At 41.6% G+C, this 16,131-nt stretch overlaps 2 protein-coding genes across 5 annotated transcripts in view; one reads left to right on the forward strand and one right to left on the reverse strand.

The window, feature by feature from the left end:
• Positions 1 to 4,540: 4,540 nt before the first annotated feature.
• Positions 4,541 to 5,833, reverse strand: LOC125964198 (proline-rich protein 2-like). Its single transcript, XM_049708910.1, has 2 exons — positions 5,755 to 5,833; positions 4,541 to 5,436 (listed from the first exon to the last, which is right to left on the reverse strand). The coding sequence occupies exons 1-2, from the start codon at positions 5,831 to 5,833 to the stop codon at positions 4,541 to 4,543; spliced, it is 975 nt and encodes a 324-aa protein (XP_049564867.1).
• Positions 5,118 to 16,131, forward strand: part of PDS5A (PDS5 cohesin associated factor A) — a 127,444-nt gene continuing 116,430 nt past the window's right edge. For 3 of the 4 annotated variants that reach the window (XM_049708776.1, XM_049708778.1, XM_049708779.1), the window contains exons 1-2: positions 5,118 to 5,258; positions 6,114 to 6,294. In XM_049708776.1, the coding sequence (XP_049564733.1) occupies positions 6,154 to 6,294 (141 nt within the window). In that variant the 5' untranslated portion in view covers positions 5,118 to 5,258; positions 6,114 to 6,153. Of the gene's footprint in view, positions 5,259 to 5,342; positions 5,468 to 6,113; positions 6,295 to 16,131 lie in introns of those variants that run through there. The other variant, XM_049708777.1, reaches the window with a different exon arrangement.

Genomic DNA, 16,131 nt, shown 5'->3' on the forward strand with positions numbered 1-16,131 from the left:
TAAATAGGTTATCATAGTATGTCACTAAGATATACTCATGTTGTTTACATCTGTAGTTTCTTTCATATTTGAAAATATTTACCTTTAGTTTGCTGTCCCTGCTCATTAAATAATACTTAATTTTGATAAAACAATTTTAAGAAAGCTAATATAATTAATGATACAGGTCAGCCTTCACACTTTAAATTGAAGAGAGAGGGGCTTCCCTGGTGGCGCAGTGGTTGAGAGTCCTCCTGCCGATGCAGGGTACACGGGTTCGTGCCCCGGTCCGGGAGGATCCCACATGCCGCGGAGCAGCTGGGCCCGTGAGCCATGGCCGCTGAGCCTGCGCGTCCGGAGGCTGTGCTCCGCAGCGGGAGGGGCCACAACAGTGAGAGGCCCGTGTACCGCAAAAAAAAAAAAAAAAAAAAATTGAAGAGAGATGTGCATGGAGTCTAAGATATTAAACAAGATTCAAATAAAGTCTTTAAATTACCATGACAAATAAGTTAATCATTAACATCTTGGTCACACTAGGCTAAAATGATTCAGACTTCATATTTTTAGTCATCAGTCATCAGTGAAACATGTCAAATTCATTTCATTCACTACAGATAGATATGTTATTATCCTATGCCTAAATATATTTAAATTTTAGCTAAGCTGTCAGTGATATCTGGAAAGACACTTAAATAAATTAAAGTACAATTTTTTTAGTTTCACACTAATTATGATGTATTGTTAAAATTTCTCTGTGACCAGAGGTATATAGAAGATTCAAATGTTTAATCTGCGAAATTACTCAGGATAAATTAGCTAGTTACATTTTAAATTGAAAAGCAAATAAAGAATTTCAGATAAATAAAAAACATATTTTTAAAAACTGCTTTAAATATTTTTTCATTTTTATCTGTTTGGTTGTATTTTTACCTTAATTCACTTTCACTATAAATGTCTTTAGTCTTCTATTACCCCCATTCATCCTTTGAAACTACCACTCTGTTCAACATCTGCAGCATTCAGTGTGAACACAGTTTATCCTCTACCCTCATCTTCTGTCAATCACTCCTACAAACTTTTCACTCCAGAGCTGCACTGTCAAATATAGTAGCCACTAATGGCTGCTTAGATTTTTTTTAATTAAATTAAATTAAAAATTTAGTTCTTTCATTGTAGTAGCCACCTTTCAGGTGTTTTATACTGGTACCTACAGTATTGGACAATGCAAGTGTGGAACATTTCCACTGTTGCAGTGCCCTAGAGTTTGGATCTAGAATTTCTATGTAGGAAGAATTTGTGGTTGGTAGTATGATTGAAATAGGGGGTTAGGGATTTGTCCTGAAGCTGCACTGGATGCCATTTTGTACATAGATTGTATGCTTGTACATTTGTATATGGGAGAGGGGCTGATGGAAATTAAGTGGGGGTAGAATAAGTCTCACAAAGCCAAGCTACTCTTTTATGCAACTATTGTTCTAATCACATCAAAGTCTTTTCCTTAAAAAGAATTTGCACTTAATTACCTCAAGGCTTTTTTTCACCTTGTGGTTATCTGTTAACTATTGCTCGCCCCACAAAAACTACTCACCACAACAACTCACCCTCCAATGGCCAGCCTCAAATGCCCCTTCCTTTGGGAAGTTCCCATAGCACCCCTTTCCGAGGCTCCCAGACAATATAATGTAAATCCCTATTATAATATAAATCACACCCTTGCCTTGATTATGTTTCGTTGTATGTCTGTGATTCCTCCATTAGACTCTGATCATGTCAAGATCAGGGACTTTGCCTTCTTGTTTTCTAAATATTTCCCCAGGGCCTAGTATAATGCCTTACCCACTGCAGGAGCTGAGTAACTGTTAAATTAACTTTTATTTATTTATTATTATTATTAATTAATTTATTTATTTATTTCGCGGTACGTGGGCCTCTCACTGTTGTGGCCTCTCCTGTTGCGGAGCACAGGCTCCGGACGCGCAGGCCCAGCGGCCATGGCTCACGGGCCCAGCCGCTCCGTGCATGCGGGATCTTCCCAGACCGGGGCACGAACCCCCGTCCCCTGCATCGGCAGGCGGACTCCCAACCACTGCGCCACCAGGGAAGCCCTAAATTAACTTTTAAATAGCTTAGATTCTAAAAGACATTCTGACTCTCAATCTGCTCCAAGCACAGTCCTCCCCATCCCAGTTAGTGGTAACTTCATCCTTCTAGTTACACAGGTCAAAAACTTTGGAGCCATCCTTGCTTTCTTGACTCCTCTCTTTTTCTTGTACCATTTTTCATCTCTTCCACTGTTATTACCCAGTTCTTATTACCATCTCTCCTTGGGATTTTTGCAGTTGTCTTATACTTGGTTACCCTACTTTCACTTTTGCATCTCTACATTATTTTCAACCCAGCAGCTAGAGTGATTCTTTCATTTTACATATACTAAAAAATTATGTGGGGGCTTCCCTGGTGGTGCAGTGGTTGAGAGTCCGCCTTCTGATGCAGGGGACACAGGTTCGTGCCCCGGTCCGGGAAGATCCCACATGCCGCGGAGCGGCTGGGCCCGTGAGCCATGGCTGCTGAGTCTGAGTGTCCGGAGCCTGTGCTCCACAACAGGAGAGGCCACAACAGTGAGAGGCCCGCATACCGCAAAAGGAAAAAAAAAAATTATGTGGAGCTTAGTATGTACCAGTTACTATTCTAGGCACTTTACAAATGTTAACTTATTTATCCCTCATAATGACCCTCTGAAATAGAAACTATTATCCTTGTTTTACAGATGAGGAAAATGAGGTACAGAAAGATTAATTTGTCAAAGGTTGCCTAGCGCATAGAACATAAATCATATAATATCACTTCTCTTTTTAAAACACTCCCATCTCAGAGTACATGCCAAAGTCTTTCCAAAGGCCAAAGGGCTAAAAGGTTATATGTGGTCTGCATCTCACCCCTGCTTCTCTACTTTATTTTCTTCCATAGCAATTTATTTATTTATTTTGTCTATCTCTCCCCAAACAAATTAAGCTCTACCACAACAGGTAGGGATTTTTGTCCCCTTCCCCACTACAGATTTTTTTCTCAGTGCCCAGAACAATGCCTTGCATAATAGGCCCTCTTTAAATAATTGTTGCTCAAATGAATGTACCTCTTCTCATTTACACTAAGTGAAAACTTTTTAAAAAAGAAAGTAAAAACAAGAATTTCAGAATTCCTGAATTTTAGAATTATATAAATTCCACATTTTTATGTGTTATAATCCTTAGGGCTTACTATCCTATGAGTGTTTATAAAATCAAACAGTATCAAAAAAGTAATAAGTTGTATAAAATTAAAACTTATGGGTATATACAAAACTCCATTTAATTATGGGTAAATTACTTAGAGCAAGAATGAAAACAAAAAGCAGCACTCTTTAGCTATTTAAATGTGACAGATTTTTAAAAATCATAAGTGAGAGAAGAGCCTAAAAAGAGTGTAGGTTTTGGTCAGTTTCATAGTTTGGATGGAGACAATCTTAAATGGATTCTGCCTGCTACTCTAAATGCCCAAGAACAGAGCTCTGACTTTTGGGCAGAGTTGTAGCAAATCAGCAACTGTGGTGTGTTAGATTCCAAGATGATTGTTCCCTTGTGGAATACCTGAAGAACAATTCAGTGAGGGCAGCACCTATATTTTTTTTTTAGAAAGAATTTTTAATATTTATTTATTTATTTGGTTGTGCTGGGTCTTAGTTGCAGCAGGCAGACTCCTTAGTTGCAGCATGCGAACTCTTAGTTGTGGCATGCATGTGGGATCTAGTTCCCTGACCAAGGATCAAACCCGGGCGCCCTGTATTGGGAGCGTGGAGTCCTATCCATGGCACCACCAGGGAAGTCCCAGCACCTATAATATTTTTAAGATCAAGCAAAGAATGTGGAAAAGACCGATGGATATCCATCAAGAATAATTTAAATAAATAATCGAATATAATTTTAAACTATGGTAGTGGTCAGTTTCAAGAGCTGCCTGCTATTTCACATTATTGTGTTCTTTTTTCAACTTCATTTTCGGAAATTATGTACGTGCTTCTGAGGTTCATCTGCTTCAATTTTCTTTTACATTAAACTGCTCAAACACCACTGCATTGGGCTTTCCTTTGGATGAAAGAAAGTTATTCTTCGGTATACTTAACACTTAAAAAAATGAATTATTCCATATTCACAAGAGCCATCTATCTAAATTGTAAACACGCTTATTTCTGGATTCCAGTCTCATAGATCTTCATTCTCCAGGTTTGGGAGTGGAGCCCAGGATCCTACGTTTCAGACCTTTCTTTAAGAACTACTCGACTCAATGCTATTTTCATATTTTGCTGCTTTCAAAATATTAATTTTAGGCATCTAAAGAGGGGAGGGCAAACTCTGGTGGCTGTCAGAAGGAACAAGAATGAGCGGCCCACGTTGTACCATGTTGCAAAACTTTTCCTCAGTTTGTAGATCCTCCGTCCCTGGGGAGGAAATCAGTTCATTTTCACCAAGTAATTCACCATTTTTCAACCATTTCCGTCCACGTCCCTCAGGATGAACCCCAAAAGTCATGAACTCATCTCCGCGGCATAAGATAAAGCCCTGTTCGTCCCGCTTGCCCTCACAGGGCCGCGGGGACCGGTTCGCTTCCCGCCAGCCGGGCTCCTCCTCCGCTCGCCTTTTGGGTCTAGTCCTCCCGGAGGCGTTCGCCGAGGCAGGTCTTGGCGCCAACCGGGTGGCGGCGCTGTCTGCCCCGCGCGCCACCGCCTCAGGCCCGAGGGAGGCGGAGGCACGGCCTGCGGAGGAAGGGGCGGGAGCGAGGCGCGCGCCCTTCTCTCGCGTGCTCCCGCACCGCTCGCGTGACCGACCGGTGGGTGCGAGAAGCGCCGGCTGCCCGGAGCACGGACTGCCGGGCGCGCGCCGCTGCGAGGGGCGTCCGGGTCCGGGTTGGCGGACCCGGCCGGCGCGAGGTGCCGGCTGGCGGGCCCGGGGTTCCGGGGCGAACACACGAGCACACGCTCCCGGAGGAGCCTTTTCCGAGGCTGCTCTTCCTCGGCCAGACGGAGAGCGGCAGTGTCTCCCCGCCCAGCGCTCACTCGCCCCGCGTCTCCCCCCGCGGCGACTGCTCCTCCTCGGCACCGCCAGCCCCAGCGCCGCTCCGGGGCGGGCGGCGGCGGCGGCGGGACCGGCGGAGCCGCTTTGTGTGCAGCCCGGAGAGGGGCGGCGGCGCAACCACCTGACAGAGGCCCGGGCGCTCGATGCACCTTCCGCCCGCATGAGGAGGAGGTAAAGGCGGCGGCGGCTCGGCTCCCGCCCTCGGCTGGTGGAGGGAGGGGACGGAAGGGGAGACCGGAGCGGGTGGGGGGTGGGGGCGCGGGACCGAGGCCCGGCGGGGCTGCCCGGAGGTGCCGGTAAGGCCTCGGCGGCGCCGAGTGGCCGGGGGCGAGAGAAGCCGCCGGGGAGCCTCAGCCGAAGTTGAAGGAACAAAATGTGAAGTGCGGAGCCGCGTCAGCCGCTTCCTGGCTTGGGGTTCGGGGTGGAGGGCGGCTTGTTTTCCCCTCCCGCGGGGGTGGGGGAGCGGGACACGGGAGGGGCGGGAGCGTGGCGGGGACGCCTGGGGTTCAGCAGCTCTGCCCGGCAAGGGCGTTCGTCCCCGGGAGACGCCGCTGCGTGTGGGTCCGGTTGGGTCCCTAGTTTTGCGGCCTAAGCCGAGCCCTATAGGCCTCGCGTCTCCTTTCCCGGAGGGGACCGGCCGGGCGGGGACTCGAGGCTTCTCTCTGACCGAGCGGGGGCTTTAGGGGTTTTGCCGGGCTCTCGAAGCCGCCAAACTTCGGACTTCGGTGTTTGGGGGTGGATTTCATTGTGAAAGGAGGACTGGGAAACTCCTGGCGCTGCCCGGGGCTTCCCGCGGCCGCCGGTGCCAGAGAGCCCAGTGGGCCCGGTGTTGGAGGGGCCCGCGTGGGTGGGCGCGGCGCGGCGGCCGCCAGGATCCAAGCCCCGGGAAGGAGCGGGTGGCGGGGCCGCCGCGAGTCCCCGGCCTCCCGGGAGAAAGGGCCCTTTGCAGATTAGAGATTTTTGAAATGAAAAAAGAGGTTACAAAGTCGTCCCTTTCCCGCTGAACTTTTGTTTTCTGACCGATAGAGGCCGGTAGAGGACTGTGAAAGAAAAGTTGTCCCCCAGGATGGACTTCTCGACCGCGCAGCCCAAGCCTGCCCCTGCCCTCTGTGGCGTTGTGAGTGCCGACGGGAAGATCGCTTACCCTCCGGGGGTAAAGGAGATCACCGACAAGATCACCACCGACGAAATGATCAAACGACTGAAGGTAAGCTCCTCTGGACCGAATGTTCACATTTCAGACGTTTGTGGTAGGAGGTGCTCTCTCCTGTGGTATTACAGCTCTGCTGGGCCTGGCCTTTAAGAGTTTCACTGACCAGGGCTTTTTTTTTTTTTTTTAGATATTTTACGTTTTCTCTTTTACCGCCTCTGAAAGGTATTGTTCTATCTTGGCTATATCTTTGAATGGTGATTTCTGTTAGGGGCATAACCATTATGGGAAATTAGAAGGGTGTGTGTGATCTTTTTTAATCTTACTTTTTTTTTAAAGTATAAGAATTCGAGTATTTTTTTAAGTTGTTTTTTTTTTTTTCTAGAAATATTTACGAGAATACTATTCAGAGTAGCTTGCAGCCTTAAAGGTAGGCAGTAATTTGCTTAGGAAGGTTTTCATCAACTTCTGAGGAGACTGATTTATCAAAGCACAAAAGGCATTTTAAAAATTATCACAATTTTCTAACATCCAGAAGCTTAAATATGTATATAGTATGGTTAAACTTTGACAGAAGGTACTGACTTTTCAAACTTCAGGCTTGAAGTAAGGTGATGATTTATGCCCACATGTTCAGAGGGGTTTGTATGTGTTTGTTTGTTTAAATATTTATTTATTTGGCTGTGCTGGGTCTTAAGTTGCGGCATGCGGGGATCTAGTTTCCTGACCAGGGATCAAACCTGCGCCCCTTGCATTGGGAGCACAGAGTCTTAACCACGACCACCAGGGAAGTCCCCAGAGGGGTTTTAAGAGAGAGTGATTATGGCTCTTTTTATGAGTCAGTGTATTTTTAAGCATGGTGGTCCTAATGTCAAGGTTGTAAGTTTCAGCCTTAGGTAAGTTAATTTTTTGCTTTTTGTTGCATGGACATAGATTGTGGATACAGCCTTACAAAGTAAGTGCTGTTCTTGTTAAGGGATCAGCTTGATGCAGTGTTTCTCAACCAGGACATGTTTGACCCCCAGGAGACATTTGGCAATGCTGAAGATGTTTTGGTTGTCACTATCGGGGCTGGATTGGAACAGGGTAAGACTGGAGACAGGGAGTCCAGCTAGGAAACTGTTAACAGTAGTCTAGGTCAGAGATGTTGAAATCATGAAGTAGGGCTATGATAGTGGGAATAGAGTGATAGGGAACGTTACAAGACACATTTCAGTGTTAGAATCAATCAGAGTTGGTGGGAGGTGAGGGAAGAAACGATGTTGACACTTTGCCAGTCTTCACCTTGGGCACTTGGTGAAATGTATTTTAAGGAATAATCTTGCCCCTTTGCTTTTAGAACTTATAGTGTCTAGTAAATGTTTACCATGTTATGAGTGATTAATATTTAAAGTATTCCTGTAGTTTATTGTTAAAAATCTAATTGGATTCTGCGGTTTGTTGCCCCTTTGGAAGGAATGGGACACAATGCCGTCCATTAAAATAAACCTTGATACTAAAGACTGTACATAAAGTAGGGTGCTTAATTGATGCTTCTTAAGGTTATATTATTGTTCTTAAGTGTTCTGAGATGCTGAAATATGAATTATGAAATATAAAGCTAAGTTAAAAAATTTATAGGTCCTTTAATTTTTATTTTCATATTAAGAATATCAAAACGTTGAATTCTAGTGATGGATAATCTGGTTAAAAAAAGAAAAGTTATGACTGTATATACATCTTCCATTTGGAAATAGATTAAATATCAGAAATATTGTTAACTAGAAATTGACACCAAGTCTAGAATGAGCATACGGTTAGAATATTCATTTTTTATGAGTTCTTTTGGAAGTTAAATTTGATACACATATTAAAAAATTTGAATGTCCTGTTGCTAAAATTTTGCTTTTCTCAAGAATTATGATTCTGTCTTCCTCCTGCCTTTCTAAGTCGATTTTGACTTTGTACATTTTAGGGATCCATGTTTAAAGTATTACTGTCTCGTTGGAAGTATAGGTTTCAAACAATGTTTAACTGTTTTTTTGATAACTTTGGTGTTATTTGTGGATAAATTTTATAAATTCGGTAGTTTGTTATAATACAGTAACAATGTTCCAATGCTGTATAAATACAAAACCGCTTAAAGGCAAGTAAAATCTTCGTTAATGGGGCTTCCCTGGTGGTGCAGTGGTTAAGAATCTGCCTGCCAGTGCAGGGGACATAGGTTCGAACCCTGGTCCGGGAAGATCCCACATGCCACGGAGCAACTAAGCCTGTGTGCCACAGCTACTAAGCCTGTGTTCTAGAGCCCTCGAGCCACAACTGCTGAGCCCACGTGCCACAACTGCTGAGCCCACGTGCCACAACTACTGAAGCCCGCACGCCCAGAGCCTGTGCTCCGCAATGAGAAGCCCACACACTGCAACGAAGGGTAGCCCCCGCTCGTCGCAACTATAGAAAGCCCGCGTGCAGCAACGAAGACCCAACGCAGCCAAAGTTAAAAACAAATAAATTAAAAAAAAAAATCTTGGTTAGTGGAATTCAGAGATGTTTGGTCCATTTTGTTCAGTTTTCAAGACTGGAACAAGCATTTTTACAGTGGAACCATAATTTTAGAGTTAGAATGATTCTAAAAGAAATTCTGGAACTCCCTTTATTTCACAGATAACAAACGTTAGACCCAAAGTGGCCAGGTAACATTTACCAAGGTCAGCCATAGGACAGGTTAGTGGCAGAGCCAGGGCAATAGCATCATGTATCTTTTTATTCTTATAGCTGCTTTCTTCTAAGGAATCTAAACGAAGTTGAACAAAGAAGTTGTGATTTTTATTATGCAGTTGAAAACAGTAAAGTGAAAAGAGAAGGGAATCAATGAGAGTTAACTTGGTCTTTTGCAGGGAGATATGGGACAACGTTTTTTTTTTTTTTTAACATTAGAAATTATTGTGATGCTTTGAAGCTTTCTTGAAAATAATTCTTAGAGTATATCTTTGGAAGAACTTAGACATACTTTTGTATTTTAGAAGTTTTAATTTCTGTTTCCAAGGAACTACTTTAAATATTTTTATGTCCAGTCACACTGGCCTTCTGTCAGTTCCTTGAACATGCCATGCTCATTTCTGTCTAGACAGATTTAGAATTATGTAGCCCATATACGTACTCTTCCTCCCAGTTCATTAAGGGAAGTCTCTTAGATTCCCTGTTAATATATTCTTTTAATTCCTTCATATCACTTATTACAGATGTGATATTACATTTATGCATATGTTTATTTGGTTTGTCTCCCCAGCTCCTCTGTAAGCTTCATGAATATAGGTATCACATCTGTTTGCTTAGTTTTGTATCCTCCCAGTGCTAAGTTTAATACCTGGCACATAGGTTCTCAACATATATTCCTTGAATGAACGAATGAATGCTTTGGTTTTTTTTTTTTTGGCTGTGTTGTGTCTTCTTTGCTGCTAGGGCTTTCGTGGAGCGGGGACTACTCTTCGAATACTTTGTATTAATACTGGTTTAGACAAATATTTTTATTTTTGAAGATGAAGGATAATTTGAAAATATTTTGAATTGCAGCTAAGTACTTTATCTGAGATTGCATACTAGAGATGATAACACAGATATTTAGAATTTTAGAACCAGAAGGTAGCTTAGAGTTTATTTCATTTTGTTCTAATTTTCTGGATGAAGAAACTGTCTCAGAGGTTGTGACCAACCCTAGTCACATAAAGCTGAAAACCATCATTAACAGTTTTGTTATTTAGATAAATTACAAATATATATTAATTGGCAGAAATATTAAAATTCATACAAAGGCTGTTTGCAAGGATAGCAGACATTTTAATACCAATGTTATATTAAGCATCAAGATTTCATTAAGGATTCTGAAACTAATGCAAATCATGTCTGATAAGTTTAATAAACAAGATACACCTATAAACAGTGTTATACAAAGTTCCATTAAGTGCTTCTGCCCACAGTTTGTTATACACAGTCTATCTCAGATCATGTATTACAAAGCTGTGTGCTACACACTTTTTTTTTCTTCCTTTTTTGCTATTTTGGAAGTGGGAAGCCCTTGAAAGCCTTCGTTTTTAAAGGGAGGGATTAGGATGAAGTTTGTTACTATATCCATTTCTTATTATCTGCTCTCAGAGTTCAGTGCCCCAGACAGTTCTCTAGCCACAACTCCATACCCAAACCTGCCATATTCATTCTGTCACAGAATCAAATCAAAATACTTATTACCTTGGTGCTAAGAATTAGGAAAAATTAAATAATAGGGTTTTATTGTTCTGAAAATGTCCCCCACTTTTCTCCCACTAGGTGTTACTTCTGTGTTTTCTTTGTATTTTTCTGTAATCTTTCTCTTTCTGTCAGCCATTCTCCCTCTTCCACATGCTCGTGCTTCTACTTTCTATAGTCTGGCCTGTTGGATAGTTCAGTAGGAATTGGGGTATGGTGAGCTTGATTTAGGTAGGACATCTCCCTTTTGCAATCAAACCTAGGTTGGAAGAGGGGAGGAATAGATTAGGGGCAGGAAGGCCATGAATTCTTTCATTTTTCTTCCCCTCAGGTGGACCTCAGAAATACTTGATTTGTTGTAATTATTTTCACTTGCATAAATGACTTTTATTTATCCCTAATTGCCACATAGTATGCTAATTTTGCTCATAATTCAGTATGTAATTTCAAGTCTGAATTTTGTTTATATCTTTTACTTTAATATTTGTATTAATGCAGAAGATTCTGCTAAGTAATTAAGAAGTTAAATGGAGAGGCAAGATTTCTTAAAATGAAGTCCTAAAATATAGCCAATATACATTTGTGAAGTAATACTTCATGCAGCACAGCTTTTATTTTATTTATTTATTTATCTATCTGTTTATTTATTTATTTTTGGCTGTGTTGGGTCTTTGTTGGTGCGTGCAGGCTTTCTCTAGTTGCAGTGAGCGGGGGCTACTCTTTGTTGTGGTGCGCGGGCTTTTCGTTGAGGTGGCTTCCCTTGTTGTGGAGCACGGGCTCTAGGCACGCAGACTTCAGTAGTTGTGGCACACGGGCTCAGTAGTTGTGGCTTGTGGGCTCTAGAGTGCAGGCTCAGTAGTTATGGGTGCGTGGGCTTAGTTGTTCCACGACATGTGGGATCTTCCCGGACCAGGGCTCGAACTGGTGTCCCCTGTGTTGGCAGGTGGATCCTTAACCACTACACCACCAGGGAAGCCCCTACCATTTTAATCATTTTTAATTGTACAGTTCAGTGCTGTAAGTACATTCACATTGTTGTGCAGCCTCATCATCCATCTCCACAACTTTTCATCATCCTTAACTGAACTCTGTACCCATTAAATTATAACTCTATTCTCCCCTTCCCCCAGCCCAGGCAACCACCTTTCTGCTTTCTGTCTCTATGAATTTGACTACTCTAGGAGCCTCATATAAGTGGGATCATACAATATTGCTGCTTTTGTGACTGGCTTATTTCACTTGGCATAATGTCTTCAAGGTTTATCTGTATTGTAGTATGTGTCAGAATTCACGTGTATAACATCTGTTTATCCTTTCATCCATTGATGGACACTAGGGTGACTTCTGCTTTTTGCCTACTGTTGGTAACTTTTCTTACTATCTCACAGTTTTGTGGATTAGAAATTTGGGCAGGGCTTGGCTTGATTATTCTGCTCCACATCGCATACTGGGCTCACTCACTGGTATTCAGCTGGTGATTAGACTGGTGAAGTATATACACACTGGCTTCTCTCAAACACTTGGTACCTCAGTAGGAACAGTGGAAAGACTGGACTCAGCTGGGCCCTTCTTCTTGTCTGTGATGTAGTGTTAAGGTTTCTCCACATGGTCTCTCCAGCAGGGTAGTTGGGTTCAGGGTTCCAAGACACTATGGAGGAAGTTGCCAGTACTTTTAAAGACTTTATTCAGAATTGGCAGTGGCACTTCTACCTTACTCTACGGTTTAAAGTAGTCATAGCACAGCTGACATTCAAGGAGAGAAAATTTGACCCTACTTCTCAATGGAAGAAGTAGGAAAGAATTTGTAGCCGTCTTTAATCTACCACAGGAGCTCTCATGGTAAGTCAAAGTGTACTATGTAGTTATAGTCATACATTTGTAAAACATTTAATCTCAAAAACAACAGTATATATTTGCAGCCAATTTGCTAGATTTGTAAAATTTATTTTAAATACTCTAAGAAACAAATTGTAGGAACTTTTTTACGTGCTAGTTACGGAAGAATTATGGGGGAGGTTCATGATTTGATCCTAGAACTTGTTTCTTACACTTTTTGAATTTTTACTAGAAAGTATCACTGGCCAATCATAATGATGATTCCCCCTTCTCTCTTTTTCAAAAAAAATCCATTTTAACTTCTTATTTTGAGACATTTTATCCCTCTAGAAAAGTTGGAAAAGTTGTACCTTCAACAGTCATCCCTTCACTTAGATTCACCAGTTGTTAACATTTTACTTTTGCTTGCTTTAATTTTTCTCCAAACACACACACACAGAGGGAGACAGATGTAACATACATTTTTGTTTGAGAGTTACTTGCATCTGTCATGACATTCCACCTCTGAATGCTTCAGCAGTCTTCTTAGAACAAGGATATTCTCCTACTTTATAACAATTATCATTACCACACTCAAGGAATTTAACATTGATACAGTGATATCTGTTATGCTATCCATAATAAAATTCCCTCAGCTGCCCTAAAAATGACTTATTAAAAGTTGAATTTTTCTTCCTCTATCCAAGTTGCAGTATAGGATCACATGCATTTATTACGTCTCTTTTGTCTGTTTTAATCGAGAAAGTCCTCTCATTTTCTGGGGGTGTGTTGTTCATGACATTTTTTGAAGCATTTGTCTTATAAGAGTTCATAATCTGTTTTGTCTTATTTCTTCATGCTTAGATTCAAATTGAACCTTTTTTGGCAAGTATACTACACAATCGGCGTTGTGTAGTTCCCTTAGCATCATATCAGGAGACATATAATGTCATTTTGTCCTGTTGGCTTTGCTAAGTTTGATCACTTGTGTACAGCTCTCTGCATTGTAAAGGTATTTCCCTCCCTTTGCAATTAATAAGTAATATTCAAGGTAATAAATAGTTTTTAAGAATAATTTGTTTTCCAACAATTCTTACTCAACTGTTTTAGCACCCACTTTGGTGGTTATAAAATGTTGCCTTGATTGATTGATTGATTTGGTTTTTTTTGTTTGTTTGTTTGTTTTTGGCTGTACGCGGGCCTCTCACTGTTGTGGCCACTCCCGTTGCAGAGCACAGGCTCCAGACGCGCAGGCTCAGCGGCCATGGCTCACAGGCCCAGCCGCTCCGCAACATGTGGGATCTTCCCGGACTGGGGCACGAACCCTTGTCCCCTGCATCGGCAGGCGGACTCTCAACCACTGCGCCACCAGGGAAGCCCTTGATTGATTGATTGATTGATGGCTGTGGTAGGTCTTCGTTGCTGCTCATGGGCTTTCTCTGGTTGTGGCGAGTGGGGGCTAATCTTTGTTGTGGTGAGCCGGCTTCTCTTGTTGCAGAGCATGGGCTTCAGTAGTTGCGGCGCACGGGCTTCAGTAGTTGCAGGGCATGGGCTCAGTAGTTGTGGCTTGCAGGCTCTAGAGTGCAGGCTCAGTAGTTGTGGAGCACGGGTTTAGTTGCTCTGCAGCACGTGGGATCTTCCTGGACCAGGGATGGAACCCGTGTCCCCTGCATTGGCAGGCAGATTCTTAACCACTGCGCCACTAGGGAAGTCCCAACAATTGGTTTATTTTTTTCTGTTTGTATTCAATTTTATATGTATATACACATACATACATACATTCACTCTTGTGGACTGGACTCTTCATTTCTACTGACGAGTATTATCTTTGCTTGATTTTTTTTTTTATTGTGGTAAAAAACATAACAAAAACCATCTTAACCATTTTTAAGTGTACACAGTACAGTAGTGTTAACTATATGTACATTGTCAATACTACAGATCTCTAGAAGGTTTTCATCTTGTAAAACTGAAACTCTGTACCCACTGAACAACTCCCTTTCCCCCATCCCCCTCAGCCCTTAATGACCACTTCCTGTTTCTAGGAGTTTGACTACTTTAGATACCTCACATATAAATGTGGAATCATATGGTATTTGTCCTTTAGTGACTGGCTTATTTCACTTAGCATGAAGTCCTTAAGGTTTATCCATTTTGTAGCATATGACAGGATTTTCTTCTTTTTTAGGGCTGTGTAGTATTCCAGTGTATATATCTACCACACTTGCTTTATCCATTAATGGAAGTTTAGGTTGCTTCCACCTTTCAGCTATCATGAATAATGCTGCAGTGAACATGGGTGTGTGTATATCTCTGAGATCCTGTTTTCAATTCTTTTGGATATAGCTGGGATTGCTGGGTCATATGATAATTCTATTTAAACATTTTTGAGGAACCCCTTCATACTGTTTTCCATAGTAGCTGCTTCATTTTACCTTTCCACCAGTAGTACACAAGGGTTTCAGTTTCTCCACATCAGTGCTTATTTTCTGTGTTTTTGATAGTGGCCGTCCTAACAGGTATGAGGTAATGTCTCGTTGTGGTTTTGATTTGTGTTTCCCTGAGGACTGGTGATGTTGAGCATCTTTTCATGCTTACTGGCCAGTTGTGTATCTTATTTAGAAAAATGTCTATTCAAGTCCTTTGCCCATTTTTTAATCAGGTTATTTGTTTTATTGTTGTTCAGTTGTAGGAGTGTGTGTATTCAGTTTTAGGAATTACATTGTTCGTTCTTTTTATTTAATTCTACATGGTTCAAGAGTCAAAACTATAGAAAAACTTACACTTCTGGAAGTCTTCTTCCCATCTTTATCCTTTTCACTTCATTTCCACCCACCTCCCCTCTGTAGATAATCATTTTCATTAGTTTCTGGTTTATCCTTTCTGTGTTACCGCCCTTCTTCTTAAAAGATAAACTACTATATATACTCTATTGTGCTTTGCTTTCTTCACCCAATATGTCTTGGAAATCACACCATATCTGGAAATGTCTTTAAATTCATTTTCATGGTGTTATAGTATTCTATGTGTAGATGTGCCATAGTTTACTCAACTAGGCTCTCATTGTTGATTTGAGATTGCTTGTAATATTTTCCTATTACAAGTAATGCTGAAGTGAATAACCTTGTTACACATTGCTTTGTATTTGTGGAAGTGTATCTTTAGGGTAAGTTCCTAGGATTGTTGGGCAAAAGGGTACATTTCTGAGTTTTTGTTAGAGGTGGTCATATTCTCCTTCATATGGGTTGTACCATTTTGTACTTCCACCAGCAAGTATGAGTGTCCAGCCTCTCAGTAATGTATTGTCAAGTAATGCCTACTTTTAAAGTAGCAAATTGGCAAATTAACTCTTGCCCCAAAAAGCCATTTTATTGCCTCCTGGCAACAAGAGAAGTTCTTTATGAGAATGATTAAATATAAGTGCTCCATTGAGGTTCAAAAGGATAAGAACCCTATTTAGATTTCCTTAGAAACTCAAAAGGAATTGAGTGACTTTTTTAGTATGTTTAAGGAAATGAGGGTGGGTGGGGTAGAGATGGAGACAGAATTTTAGGAACAAAGCTGATGTTGAAATCATCAGGCCTCACTTAGGTCTTTATTCAAGACCTTGAGTTAAATAGAAATGAGGTGAAGGCTTATTATTAAAAATCATAAATGAAATAAATAACGGCATTGGCATGTAAAATGCCAGTGCCGTGATTTATTTTCCAATTATCAGAAATCTGTAGATGTCCAAGGGAAAAAGTGCTTTGTGTTCACAGTAGGAGAATAGGCTTAAAGCGTTAATGAATTTTGTTCCTATTAGCTTCTATTTTCAGAGTTAATTATTTAAATTAAATACTACTTTGACTGAGGTTG

Source organism: Orcinus orca, chromosome 4 (assembly GCF_937001465.1).
Source record: "Orcinus orca chromosome 4, mOrcOrc1.1, whole genome shotgun sequence".
Taxonomy (NCBI): Eukaryota; Metazoa; Chordata; class Mammalia; order Artiodactyla; family Delphinidae; genus Orcinus; species Orcinus orca.